General features: G+C 30.5%; 1 protein-coding gene across 1 annotated transcript; it reads right to left on the bottom strand.

Annotated features, from left to right (window-relative positions):
- Positions 1-1,216: 1,216 nt before the first annotated feature.
- On the bottom strand, positions 1,217-3,777 carry LOC110414781 (uncharacterized). Its single transcript, XM_089783290.1, has 5 exons — positions 3,694-3,777; positions 3,425-3,611; positions 2,399-2,730; positions 2,028-2,094; positions 1,217-1,475 (listed from the first exon to the last, which is right to left on the bottom strand). Exons 1-5 carry the CDS (start codon positions 3,765-3,767, stop codon positions 1,467-1,469), a joined length of 669 nt encoding a protein of 222 aa, XP_089639416.1. The 5' UTR covers positions 3,768-3,777; the 3' UTR covers positions 1,217-1,466.
- Positions 3,778-14,405: the final 10,628 nt, after the last annotated feature.

The following is a 14,405-nucleotide window of genomic DNA, read 5'->3' as shown; positions in this document are numbered from 1 at the left end:
GCAATTACTTGTCAATTTTTTCAAGGAAAATGCCACAGTAGAAAAAACATGTATCCAATAATAGTCCATATAGAACAGAGATAAATAATTTTATTTATGATAAGAAATATGGCATGATGAACATAACACGGTTCAGTGGACTATAAAATGTAGAAAGAGGTTCATAGAATTCCTTTTGTTCAATGGTATGATATGTGTAATATAAAATATATGGGTGACAACTAAATAAGTTCGATGGGATCATTTTTTGGTTGAAAAAAACTAAAGTTATTTTTTGAATTCGAATCATTTTAGATAGGAGTAATTTGAGTTTGACATTTGAGTATCCAAATTCTGATCATTCGATTTTAGAGTATTTTTAATTTAAATTTGTTGATATTTTAAAAGTCAGATTAAATTAATTTTTGACACATTATTTGAATCAAATTATTTTGACTTAATTATTAAATTTGTGTCATTTTGAGTTTAAATAGATTCAAATTGTTGACTTTTTTTAATCAAGTTTGAACGGGTTGAATAGACTTTTCAAGTTCAAATTCACTTACCAATTCTAATAAAATATTATTATAAAATTGAATATATTTACTTTACAAAAAAAATGAATATATTTACACGAGTATTAAGTTATTTAATGAAAGTAAGTTTTTACTTTTCTTATAAATACACTGTTGCTATTCGAAAATAAATAAATATACTGTCAGCGATTAATACAAAAAATATATATATTTAGATTGTTCAAGAAATAGCTTAAAACTTTCAAAAGTGACAAACAAATATGTTCGAATCGAATTATTTAAAATTTAAATCAATCGATTTTTAATTTGAATCATTTTAGTTTCAGATCTTCCAGATTCAAGTCATTTGATGTTGAATTCAAGTTTCTCAAACAGATATTAAGTTTGGGTTTCCATTTTTTTCTCCCCTCTAGAAGAGTCCCTCAAACATTTGTTGCCTTTTGGGCCTCGTCTTGGGTTTCTTGCCTGCTTGGATATACTACTGCAAAGAAGTCAAATAATGATGGCCGTTCACGCTAATAAATGGCTACCAACTTAAAACGACTTGTAACCAAATATAGCTTGCCTGAAAGGGCTACCAACATGCCAAATATAAAAATATCGAGCAACGCAAAATAAGATAAACGACTTATTGACATTTTAATACTATAAACTCTGTGATATATGCAGCATATGTATACCATGACTTGTGTTTACCGTATATGTCCATCCATTTACATCTTGCAAATAGCTAGGATATTAAGAACAAATTAAGATATAGGATTAGCTCTAGTATATATCTACTACCATATCAAGTAATTAATAGATTCGCTTTTGTGCTGTTGTCTTATAGTTTTTACCTATCCGTTAGATTAGAATTTCCCTGAGAGCTACTGGGAATGGAATCTTCGCCAATCTACACGTCACCTGGCCTCATGAATTGCCAGGTATACCGTCCTTGTAAGCTCATTCTCATGCTATCTGCAACAAACAATATGTATCCTATTAGAAACCGATTTTTTTATACTTAGGAAGATGGTCAAATTTGCAATTACACCCTGACTCAGTATTAAATTTTATCATTATATCTTAAGTTTATTGAATTTTGTTACTATGTTTATAATCTATTGACGTAAATGATTAATTTTTATCAATTTCATTCAATTTTGTCTAAAAATGATGAAAACCAGAAAAATAAAAATACAATGACAAAATCCAATATTAATTCACAGAATAATAACAAATTTGATCATAATCCCAATAATACTAATTGATCTTTGCTAATAATATAAGATTATGTCAACCTAATTTTGAGACACGTTTAGTTACATGTATACAGTATACTCCACTTGCTTATTCATAATAAGATTAATATTTGCATTTCACAGCACAACGCATAGGTGAAATAGAGTCATTCGAATTGTTACATAAATAATATCTACGTGAAACTAACTAGGCACAATAGAAATGTTATTTCTTAATTCGAATCTAATAAAAAAAAAGACAATTAAAAATAGCATCAAAATTAATTACCGTGTAAATATAAGGGTCTTTTTGCCCTCCAGTCCCTGATCTCTTCACTTCTTCCTGCTTTAACAACCTGCGCAAAATCATATAGTATTAGCACCATCCCCCACCGTTAATTCTTCAGAGTTTTATTAAGTATTCTTGATCAACGGCAAATGATTTGCCAAGTTGATCAATTGACCAGCCAGATTTCATATTATATACCCAGTCAACACTTTGTCTGGATTCATTTCAAACCGTAGGATCTCAAAGAACTTTCTACGTTCCAACGGCCGAGATGTACACAACCACACTGATCTTTGTGCATCTAAGGAACTTAAAAAAAAAAAGACCACGTTCATAATTCAGGTAACACGTGGCAAAGAGTAAGAGAGTACATTCGAAGGGCCTTGCTTGTGTCAGGACTGTCACCTAGCACTCGACGAATGTTAACCTCAGAGAAGCAACCGCCGGAGAGCAATTTCAAAATGGCTTCGGCTCGGCGCCGCATGTGAGTCGAGCAGCCGCTGGGCCTCTTCCTTTGCTTGGCGGCCTGCATTTTCTCGGCTTTGGTTGTTTTACTTCGGATTCGCGCGCTTGAGATGCCGCTGGAGCTGCTCGACAAGCACGACATCTCCGTAGCCATATCGGATGAGGTTAATGACTTAAACGATGGGATTTTCCCGCTATTGGAGCTCCGGTAGATCTTTGATCGCCTCTTCTTCACCACCTGTGAAAGTTCCAAAACATTTTGACTCTAAAAAATGAAAATGAAAACTTGAACCGATCATGCGCTTGTAGAAATATCTTGATTTTGATTGCTATAAGAGACACTTGAATCCAACTTTAAATTTCAACATCCAATAAGAGATTGAAATTTGAGCGAAACTTTAAATCAAAGGCACATAGGCGAAATTAAATTGATTTTAATATTAGTGCAAGCAAAAATGTAATAACATGAATCATCTACAGGCTTGTTTCAATGCTCAGATAGAAAATTCAAAATAATTGCTGTGAAGCTAGTGCAAATCGAGCAAAGTTGAAGTGAACAATGAAGAAATTAGATCAGCTCGCGGTTTGAATTTTGAGACGAATTCAAAGAAGTCTACGATTTAACTTGGTTGAATTTTAAATTATCATCTCAAAATGAGTGATCTCACCTCTAAAATCAAGCTAAACCATCACGTTAGATGTTAGCGGCCAACTTATCCATCAGATATAAGCCAAACACAAATCCAACGGAGTGTTTAAGCAAGTACTAGCACTTAGAAAAGAAATTCAGGTGCAAGTGTTGAAGCAAAAGAAGAAATCACGAACGGTACTTTTGTTGAAGAAGATATATAATTACTTGAGAAATTCAAGGAAAACAAACAGAACTTCAAAAAGCTCTTAAAAGGAAGAGAGACAGAGTAAGGCATGGCAACCTTGAGCTTAATTTCATGGCAGCGAGCCACAGCGGCAATGATCCTTAGCTTTTGCTTTCGAGATGACAACTGATCAGTGGTAAGAGAGGAAGTGCAGGATTTGGATTCACTCGACGACATCAAGCTCAACCTCTCTTCGCTCATGCTCTTTCCTCGCCTCTCGCCATCACAACAACTGATCATCAACCTTACCAAAAACAAAAAAAAAAAGAACATCAAAGTTTCGTTCGACTGAAATACGAAAAGAGATGGATTGAGCTTTCATTTACTTGGAAGGTGGAGTGGAGAGAAGGAGAAGAGCTGAAGCAACGGTTCGTTCGAGAGGAGATGGAAAGGGAGCCATATGTTTGAAATTTGGCGGGGCTTGTTTAAATGTTTGAATTTCTCTCAGCACGGATCGTTTTGTTGCAAATGCAAAGGATTTCCTCTCTCAAGAGGGGAAAGTATAATCTCACACGCCCAAGTATGCAGAAGAGATGCCACGCCTGGTAATTGCTTCGAGTCACCTTGGGTTGTCAGAGCCAGTCATGCTAGAACTGCTGCATTCTGGACCAATTAACCGGTACTCTGTTTTTATTTTTTTTTATAATATCATGATAAAAAAGTGACGAAGATAAAATTTATTTCAAAATAATTAATAATTAAAAATATTTTATACAAGATAATTTAAAATACTGAAAATATTTTTGATAATTTATTAGAACAATAAAAAAATAAAATTTTTACACACAAAATTATATTCAACAATTTATTTTTTCATTATCAAACGAAATCTTAATCCCACCAGCTTCTCATTAATCACAATCAAAGCTACTCTTCAAATAAGCAATAAACCCCTTTAATTAAAAAAAAAGAAAAGAAAAAGATAAAGCAATTCCACCCTTCACCACAATTTATAAGCCCGTTTTCATAAGCCTCAAATGATGCCGAACATTCATCTCATTTGTACCAATTGCTTTCCTTTTCTAATTCAGTACTAATTTAAAAGAAACAATTTTATTGAATTTTTTTATACATCCTTTATAGATAATTGATTTTGATTACTACTTATTCTCTTTTAGAGTTGTTTTACAACATAATGTTATAATAATGAGTACACTAGAATATGTGAAGCATTATTTCACATGGAACAATTAATATAAGTAGAGAAACTACCTCGTACAAAATAACTACTTTATATGGATAATAGTGAAAGTAACTTAGAATAAGTAGTAAAGTTCACAAGTTACTTTCATTTTGAAATGATATGGAGAGTTTGGCTTGGTGGCTCATATATAAAGATAGTTAAGAGGTCTTCCTCTTTACCTTTTCTTCAAGCACAAATGTTTCCTTCTCTTACCTTATTCTATTGTACCTGTTCACGTACATTTTCTTTTCTTATACTTATTCACGTACACTTTTTTCTTTTAACTTGTTCTCATATAGTTTTTCATGTGTACATCTTCTTTATTACCTTATATTCAAGAACAAATCTTATTACACTTAATTACTTTAACAACTACATAATGAGTTTCTAATCATTACTCATTATATGCAATAAAATCATCATTTTAATATTCACATAATAAGTTACAGTAACGGTTACTAATATTAAAACTCTTTATAATAATATCATTCATTATGTGCATTAAAACCTATTATTGAGTAACTGTTATATCTGGCACTATATATGGCACTTTCACAATTTATTTGAGGGATCTTCACTTTTCTAAAGCTATCTCATTCTTACGTAGAGCTTCTCTCTCTAGCACTTTTCTACTTAGTGCTTCTTAGCTTCACTTTACCGCTCACCTATTCTTTTCGCATCCTCAATGATTACTCTACTATTCATCTATCCTCTTCTTCCTACCATGGCATTGAGTACTTCAAGAATTACTCCAATCTTCTTCTCTATCGCTTTCAGTATATCCCTTTTAATTGTTTACAACGTTTCCTCTCCCTATCACAAAAGCCCCATTTACATTTTGTCGACTACAATAGAGATGAGTGATTGCATTAAATAAAACTCTTACTACATAACTTTGTGTTATTGGGAAAGATAGAGAGTTCCACTAACAACCAAGATGCACCTGTTTCATCCTACATTCAGAATCTAATGAGAATCATTCAAGCTTCTCAAGATCTGATGATGGAGACTATGTCTTAACTTGCGTCCTCTACTGCCACCACTTCGCAAGCCCAACATGAATGCCTTAATGAAAGCTCACTTAACGAAGCCACTCCCTTAGTTACAAATACATATGGGAATGAATGATATGGAGAAGGTGTAGTTGATGTAGTAGTTGTTACAAACCCCAATCCAATTAACTCCACTACTACAGTTACACCAACAACTACCTCTACTATAATAATTCCACCATTCACTACTCAAGGCTCTATGACAATGGAAGAGCTCAAAAAGTTACTCAATCAGAAGGATAAAAGCTTCAACTTTTCCATATTTTATCTTAAGTTTCCTTACCTAGCAAGTATAGCTGTTAAGCCATATCCTAAGGATTACAACAGTCCTAAATTCAAGCAATTCAATGGTAAGACTAGTGATGAACAAAAGCATGCTATGAAGTTGTGGAAACACTCGAAGTAGTGAGATTAAATGATAACTTGAAGTTGAAGGAGTTATCTAAATCTCTCACTAAAAAGGCCTATACATGGTATGTTAATCTTACCCTAGGCTCTGGTGAATCTTGGAGTTAAATGTGTAGGATGTTTTGGGATAAATTCTTTTCTACTTAAGAAAAGGTTACTCTCATTAATTTGGGAAGAAAATATCAAAAGTCTAGAGAAGACCTTATTGAATATATCCAACGCTTTAGAACAAGGGTGTTGGATGTATAAGAGTCTCATTATAAGAAGGAATTGGTGAAGCTTTGCATTCAAAGGATGTTTGATGAGTATAAGCTACACTTGGAGAACTCACCTTTTCCAACCTCTGTTACCTTGGTAGAAACTGCATAAAGAACCAATAATACTGTTCTTAAACAAAAAAGAGCTACTCACTTTGATGAAGGAATACCTCAATAGTGAATGCTATTCAAGGAAGACACAAAGAAAAAAAAGGTCTTTTACAATCAAATTTACATTTTAGAAGGGATGATCTAAGGAAATGGCCATGTAATGAGAACAATTTTTCTCCACCATTCTCAATTCCACTAGGATATTAAGAACTTCGTCATGAATGGATTAAGGATAAACATGCGAACTTGCCTTATGTTATTTGACCATTAATAGCAAAAGAGAAATCCAACCTAAGATATTGTGGCTATCACAAAACATTTTGTCATTCACTTCTTAAATGTAAAGACTTAAGCAAAATATTCCATAAGAAAATGCAAGTTGGAACATTATTGATTAGGAACAATAGGGTCTAAAACAACCTGTTTCTCTCTCATGTATGATACTTCTATGACTTTGACACTTTATTACTTTATATATTGAAATTTGACATTTAGAAAGAAAAGAAAGTCATATTTCAAACGCTAACTTTATCACTCATACTTTGGCTGCAATGACATTATGCTACTGGTCGAAAGCTTTATTGCTCATTCTTTGACCATAGCCCATCATTCTTACTTCAGCCACAAGCTTTACTGCTCATATTTTGGCTATAATGATATTTATTTTTATAGGTCGCAAGCTCTATCACTCATTCGTTGGCCATAATTTATCATTCATATTTTAGCCACTAGCTTTATTGCTCATAATTTGATTGTAATGATGTTATACTATTGATCGCAAGCTTTATCACTCATTTATTGGTCTTAGCTTATTACTCATAAATCGACCGCAACAATTTTGCTTACTTATTTAAATGGTTGAATTAATCTCTTTTACATCAAGTTAAGAGTAAACCTCTTAGATGTAAAGTTGAGATTCCCCTTTGGTTGCATACAATAATTTGAGTTGTGAGTGTGTAACATTCATATGAATAGCATTACAAATCTAATAAAGGAGTAAACACTTACCGAGTTCCATAGAAAAGAGTCGTTATTTTTTATGATGGATAAATCATCTAATTATTTTTGAGAAAAGTTGTTATTGGAGGAAACATTTAATCTTTTTCACAATTCTTCAGTAAAACAATTTTTGTTGCAATCTCTTTTGATATATCTAATTATTCTCAAGAAAAATCACTATTGGAGGAAGTATCTAATCATCTTCACAACTCCTCTTCACAATTCTTTAGTATAACAATCTTTATTGCAATTCTTCTTAACTTTAATCTCAGCTTTGCTAGCATCATATATGAACTGTAGCATCAGTTTCCATTTTTGTTGAAATACTTGCTCATGGAATATTGGCAATCGCAAGTTAACTTTCTAATTCTTGTGTTACATATGTGTTACATAAGGACTAGAAGCAATACTAGTAAACAAAAGTTTAAATACAAAAAATCATATGCGTACAACTCTTAAGTTTAGCCAAGAGTACGTAAAGTCTCTGAAAAAGAAATAATGAAACATAAGAGGAAAAGTGGCTAAGAGAAAAAGACACGTGAGATTATCATACTCAAATTGATGGACTACTCAATATGGAATATGAGGAATTTCACCAATTTTACAGACATCAGCCAAAAATGAGATAAGTCCTCATATGCAATATTATTATTTTTATTTCTTTATGCACATTATTACAAATTTGACATAAACTACATATATCTAAAATGTGCCAATGAAATTATTATTAGTTACTTTTTTATGGCATTAACATTATAAAGAATGCATACAATAACAAAGACTATACTTTTATATTACTATGAGAATGGTATTAAAACGATTAAATAATTACATTTTTGAGATTTTATTACATAAAGAAATATATTATCTAAAGAGATATCAAACTTTATTATAATTTTTATTATCATTTTAATATTTTTTGTATTATTGATTTATTTCTTTAAAAAATGCAACATAAAAAATATAAATATAAATATAAATAAAAATTCAAAAAAAATTGTAAAATAAGTTGCAGCATAAGTACTGCAAAGAACAAATAAAAAAGGGTAAAATACCCCCACCCTCTTAAGTTTTAATTCAAATTTAAGTGGATCCATTAGTTTTTGAAATAGACACTCCATCTCAAAAAAAATCTTTCGTTAGACACATGGTCCAACTATTAGTGTTTTCGTTAATTTGGTGATGTGGCATTTTAAAATGATAATTTTACCCTTATTAATTTTAAAAATTACTATTATATAATTTTTATTAATCTTATAATTAATTTTTTTATTAATTAAAAAAAGGAACACCAACTGATGCTCGGAGATCGATGCTCTTTTTTTTCAAGGAGCTAAATCGGCACTTCATTTTTTATTTTTTTAAAAAATATAATAATAATTTTATAAATTAAAAAAAATATTTTAATCATTTCATAACATCTTTTAACAATGTTTACACTTTTTGGGTAAAAGTATTTATTTTGAAAACTAATGGATTTATTTAAAATTTCAATTAAAACTTAAAAATGTGAGGGTATTTTATCAACTAAAAAAAGCATACGGCCTTATGCCCGCAAGCTTCAAACAAAAAAACTCATGACACATGCTGCGAGCCTTAAGAAAATAGCTCACGGCTTGTGCTGCAAGTCCCAAGTAAAATAGTACTATGAGCCTCGAATGAAAGAATATATGTGCCTATTCCTTAATTCTTGTGTAAGATATTCCATGAATTTCCAACCTAGGTATTCTACTTTCTATCATTTAAATCTTTATCATTACTTTGGGGACTTTTTTTTCATCCATTTGTTGCAGCCATTAACATGATTATAAATGCCTTTTTGGTCATCCTTAACCACTGCAATATTACAAGTGTTCATGATAATCTATGCCACAATATCTATGATTGTCCAGCAAAAGCTAAAAATAGAAAAAACTAAAGAGGTAAAGTGTTGATAAACTTATCTGTGGTTTTTCTCTTTGGGCTCAATGTAGTTACAATATCCAAAATTTAAAAATATCAATCTGTTTGAGCATATAAGAAAAACATTTCTTTCAAATAGAAAATTCCATCTTATGCATGAAAATGTTATTTTATCTTTCAATATATAAACAAATTTCATGTAGGGGATGACAAACAAGAAAAATACAATTTTTTTAAAAAGCAAGAAAAATAAAAAAAATTCTTTTCCTTTCAAAATGAAAATTTTATCTTATACATGAATTTTTTTATTAAAGAAATTCATGCAAGAGGCAAAAAATGAGAAATATATAAAAAATAATTTTAGATAATAAAGAAAATAATTTAAAATTACACAATTAATCAATTATTACACAAAATAGTAACGTGTAAGTGCATATGGCACTATTGTATATAGTGTTACTCCCTCGAGTGTTACTGCTTACAACATTACTATCAATGGTGTTGCTGTCTAAAGTACTACTATTTAAGGCATTACTTCATAACGCGTTATAGCCCAAAGTGTTACAACACAAAACGTCATAGCATAAGGTGTTACTGCACAAAGTATTACACTACAATAAGTTACAATAGAAAACACTTCTTCTCCTTAAAAAAATACATAAGAAATTAAATTAGAATTCTTATGCAATGGGCAAAATGTAAATGGTCAATTTTGGTTACTACTTATTCTCTTTAAGAGTTGTTTTACAACGTAATAATATGATAATGAAAAGAATTAGAATAAGTGAAGCAATGCTTCATGCAAAACAACAAATACAACTAGAGTAATTACCTAGCACAGAATAACCATTTCACATACATGGTAGCGAAAGCAACTTGGATTAAGTGACAGCATTCGCAGGTTACTTTCATCTTGAGATATTTTAGAGAGTTTGACTCAGTGGCTTAGATGTGGAGGTAGTTAAAAGATCTTCCTCGTAACCTTTTCCTGAAGTACAAGTGTTTCTTTCTCTTACCTTGTTCTCTTATACCTATGCACATACTCCTTCTTCTTTTGTACCTGTTCACGTACACTCTTTCTCTTAACTTATTCTCGTATAACTTTTCATATATACCTTTTCTCTATTACCTTTCACTCAATAACTAGTCTTATTACATCCAATTACTTTAACGGTCACATAATGATTTTCTTATCATTACTCGTTATATGCAATAAAATCATCATTTTAATATCCACTTTATAGGTTACAGTAACAGTTACTTACATTAAAACTCATCATAATAATGCCATTCATGACATGCATTCAAAATTATTTTTGAGTAATTGCCACTTATGGCACTATATATAGCACCTTCACAATTCATTTGATGGATCTTCACTGTTTCAGAACTACCTCATTCTTACTTAGAGCTTCTCATTAGCACTCTTCTACTTAGTGCTTTTCAACTTCACTCTATTACTTGCCTATTCTTTACTTATCCTTAATCACCACAATACTAAGTACTTCAATAGCTGCTCCAATCTTCCTTTCCATCATCTCTAATACATCCTTTTGACTTGTTTGCAGTGTTTTCTCTCCATTTCACAAGAACCCCATTTACATCTTTTCTCTCTTATCTTGTCATTGATTGACTTTCATGAAATTAAAAAATTCAAGGAAAAAAAAGAAGAAAAATGATATTTCATTATTTTCAATAGGAGTATATTAATAGCATATCCATCATTTATCTAGATTCGATTGACATTTTGTTCACGAATATATCCCACAACAAAAAGAAATTGATTATGAATATAGATCTCAACAACAAGTCTTCTTTAAAAAAACTAATTTTTGAACCATAAGAAAAATTATATACAAACTTAATTTTTTCTTCATTCCCAACATCTTCATCAACTTGGAAACGAGATGTGGGAATTGAACTTTCATTTATAAACTAAATTGGCATGAACTCATTCAAGGTGTTTGGCTGTCTAGACCTTCACACCATGAAATTCTCATGCTTACATGGACTTGTTTTCCTTTACATTGTTTTTGGCATTAGTTCCTTGGGTGGTTGTTTCACTATTTTGGATTTTCTTTGTGTTTTTTTATAGTTGGGAGGATTTTTTTTTTTAACCTCTTTGTTATTGATTTCTCACGCAAGTGCACTTATCATTAACAAGTAATATAATGATAAAGTAGAGTATCATTTCCATAGAGAATTATTTTAATTCCTATTGTTAAGTACTAAAATTGATACACCCTAATCTTATCTAAACAATTAAAATTAAAATTAAAATTAATAAACTAATAAACTAAAACTAAACTAATCTAAAACTTATTTGCAAGTTTATTAAATTCGAGTCATTACCAAATCTAAGATTATGATATCCCTCAATACTTCATCTGATTATTGTCTCTCTCTCTTAGCTCAGTTTAATGGATTAAGTTACTAACCTAGAGTCCTAAATTATTTACAAGTCTTCGAGTTTCTCATAAAAATATCGCTCTTAATTAATTTACTATATATCTATGTAAATTAAATTGAAAAAAGATTTATTAAGTTCATGCTCTAATCTTGGCTACGTATGACTTATAGGTTTATGTGTACCTTATATACAAATCAAACCACCTAATTAACTAAGTGTATTCGATCATACACTATTTTATCTAAGGTCTACTCAAATCTTCTTCGTCAAGGTTTAACCTAGGTTTTCAATTCTATCTAATTGGTAGCCAATCAACTAGAAGCATAAAGAACATAATAAAATATATAACTTAAATCCATCAAACATAATAACAAAAAAGATAAATAAATTAGACTATGTATTGATTTTAATCATAATCTCAAATAAATAATTTAGTTTCTCATCAAGTCACACATCATCGTCAAATTAAGTTTAAACATTAAAAACAAAAACCAAAAAAAGAATAATAAAAAGATACAAGAACAAAAGAATTGAATTCTAGATCTCCAAATCTTCTTGAATCCCCTTGATTTTTCCTCATCTTCAATGACTTTGTGGCTTGATTTCTAACTCTCAGTTTGGTTTTTCATTCCCCTCTAAAAGTTCTCCGAAATATTGTTTTTATAAGGCTTTAAAGTTAAGTTAAGTTGGATAAAGAAAGAAGTCAATTTCAGTTAGGATTTCCTCATCAGACTACGTGGATCATGGCCTTGACCAATTAATTAGCAAAAATCATAATTGCTTTAAGAATACTGCAGTACTTAAATTTCGACAAGATTTTTAACTATATTTCCAACCAAAATGGAGAAGTGGTTAACATGAAAATTGTAACTTTTTCTCTTAGCTTTCCAATAGTCAAAGAATCATCTCATTTAGAGCTCTGTAGAGAAAATTATGATCATAATACCAAAAATGTGCAATGAAAATCTACACCTTAAAATTGCTCTTCTTCTTCCATTCAAATTCTTCCTTCATTAAACACCTACAAAAGCACAACAAATTAATAACAACCTATTTAATCACATTAATACCAAATTAAGCATAAAATTAATTAAGATTATATTAACTCACCTAAATTAACTAATTTAAATTTATTTAAATAAAACTTACTAGCTTCTATCCATTACTATAAAAACTAAGCTAAATTACTATCAAAATTAAGCCCAAATAACTATATATCATAAAGTGATCACTCTTCAATGGGTAACTAGGATCTATTCTTCATTGTCTGGATCCTCAATTGTAAGGCCACAAGCATTGTCTCTATTTACTTGTGTTAAAACATCGAACTAAAAAATACTAAAAAGGCTTCAAGACGTGTATCAATGTCACTATTCTTAAAGTTTTATTTGCCCCACTTGTAGCATGCAAAAAAGTAACTATGTATAAACTTCTAAAATATAATGAAGCCTAGTGATTGATGACATTTTACACTGATGAAATCAATACACTGAGCACTCACTAAAGTATAACAAGATTATCAAATTTCTGTATAATTTTTCTACATCAAAATGATATGAAAGAAAACTTTAAAAACTTTGAAAAAGAAAAGAGAGCTTGTTATTATTATTTTTTGTATGTTCCATTACCTAAATGAGAGTTCTTTTTATAGGCTTAGGTGTTAATTCTTAACAGACACAGTTGTGTCTATTTCAAACAGTCACAACTATTAGTCTTTTCCAACATACGTGACTCTTCCTTTATTTTCTTATTTTCAACAAATATGACCCTTCCCTTATTTTCTAATTTTTAATAGACATGACTTTTTCTTTTATTGCAACATGGGATTGTGTCCTCATATTTATTTGTAAACATCCAACAATCCTGCACCATTTTCAAATTAATCCAAATTTTCAACAATCTTGGAAATCGATTGCATAAATGAAGGTGTTTTTTTATTGAACTTTCACTTACTGAAGACATGTTAAAGTTAATTGAAATTGTATGGTAGATTATGCTTTGAACCAGTTATTCAATTTAATTAACAAAACACATCTCACTCAATTATTGCAACACTAATGAATGCATCGTATCCAATGATGCTTTTATAGCCATGTGTATGCATCTTTTTTTTATGCCTGTTGTTAAAGTCAAGCTCTTGAGCTTTTAGAAGCGGCCACATTTCACACTCATATAAGTAGATCCCATCAAGAATACCCCCACAACTAAAGCACTTTAACAAACTTTATAGTATGAGTCTATTAAGAGTGTATAACTCATTTTTTCTTTACTATTACGGGTACCTAGCATTTTACTTAGTATGAAATATAAATATATTATATTACAGTGCTAACAACCATTTACAGATGATGTACTCTGTCTCATTGAACTTAAGACTTGACATTATACCAAATGTTAAATCAAATTTTCACCATTGGCGACTTTTAATTTATGATCTTGAGCCCTATCCCCTTTAAGGTTTTTTTTTACAAGATCTCTAGTAAAGGATTTGCCAAATTTTTACTAGATCTCACAAAAGTTATAGTGATCACTCCATCAGAAATTTATTGTCGGACATAGCTATGTCCTAATCCAATATGTCTAGATTTTCCATTATACACTTGGCTATATGCTTTTGCTAAAGTTGCTTCACTATCACAACGAATAGAATTGGAGAAACTGGTTTAGGCCTAAAGGCACACCATAAAGTAATTTTCCTAGTCATTCGACTTCCTTG

The sequence above is a fragment of the Theobroma umbraticum genome, unplaced genomic scaffold (genome assembly GCF_002168275.2).
Source record: "Theobroma umbraticum cultivar Fairchild unplaced genomic scaffold, ASM216827v3 scaffold_147.0, whole genome shotgun sequence".
Classification (NCBI taxonomy): domain Eukaryota; kingdom Viridiplantae; phylum Streptophyta; class Magnoliopsida; order Malvales; family Malvaceae; genus Theobroma; species Theobroma umbraticum.
The sequence above is the reverse complement of the archived record's forward strand: the minus strand, read 5'-3'. Positions and strand labels throughout refer to the sequence as shown.

Coding starts and splice junctions, on each gene's coding strand:
- LOC110414781 (XM_089783290.1), bottom strand. CDS start 3,767: ATGGCTCCCTTTCCATCTCCTCTCGAACGAACCGTTGCTTCAGCTCTT. Junction 3,612..3,693: donor CTCTCCACTCCACCTTCCAA/GTAAATGAAAGC, acceptor GTTTTTGGTAAG/GTTGATGATCAGTTGTTGTG. Junction 2,731..3,424: donor GCCATGAAATTAAGCTCAAG/GTTGCCATGCCT, acceptor GAACTTTCACAG/GTGGTGAAGAAGAGGCGATC.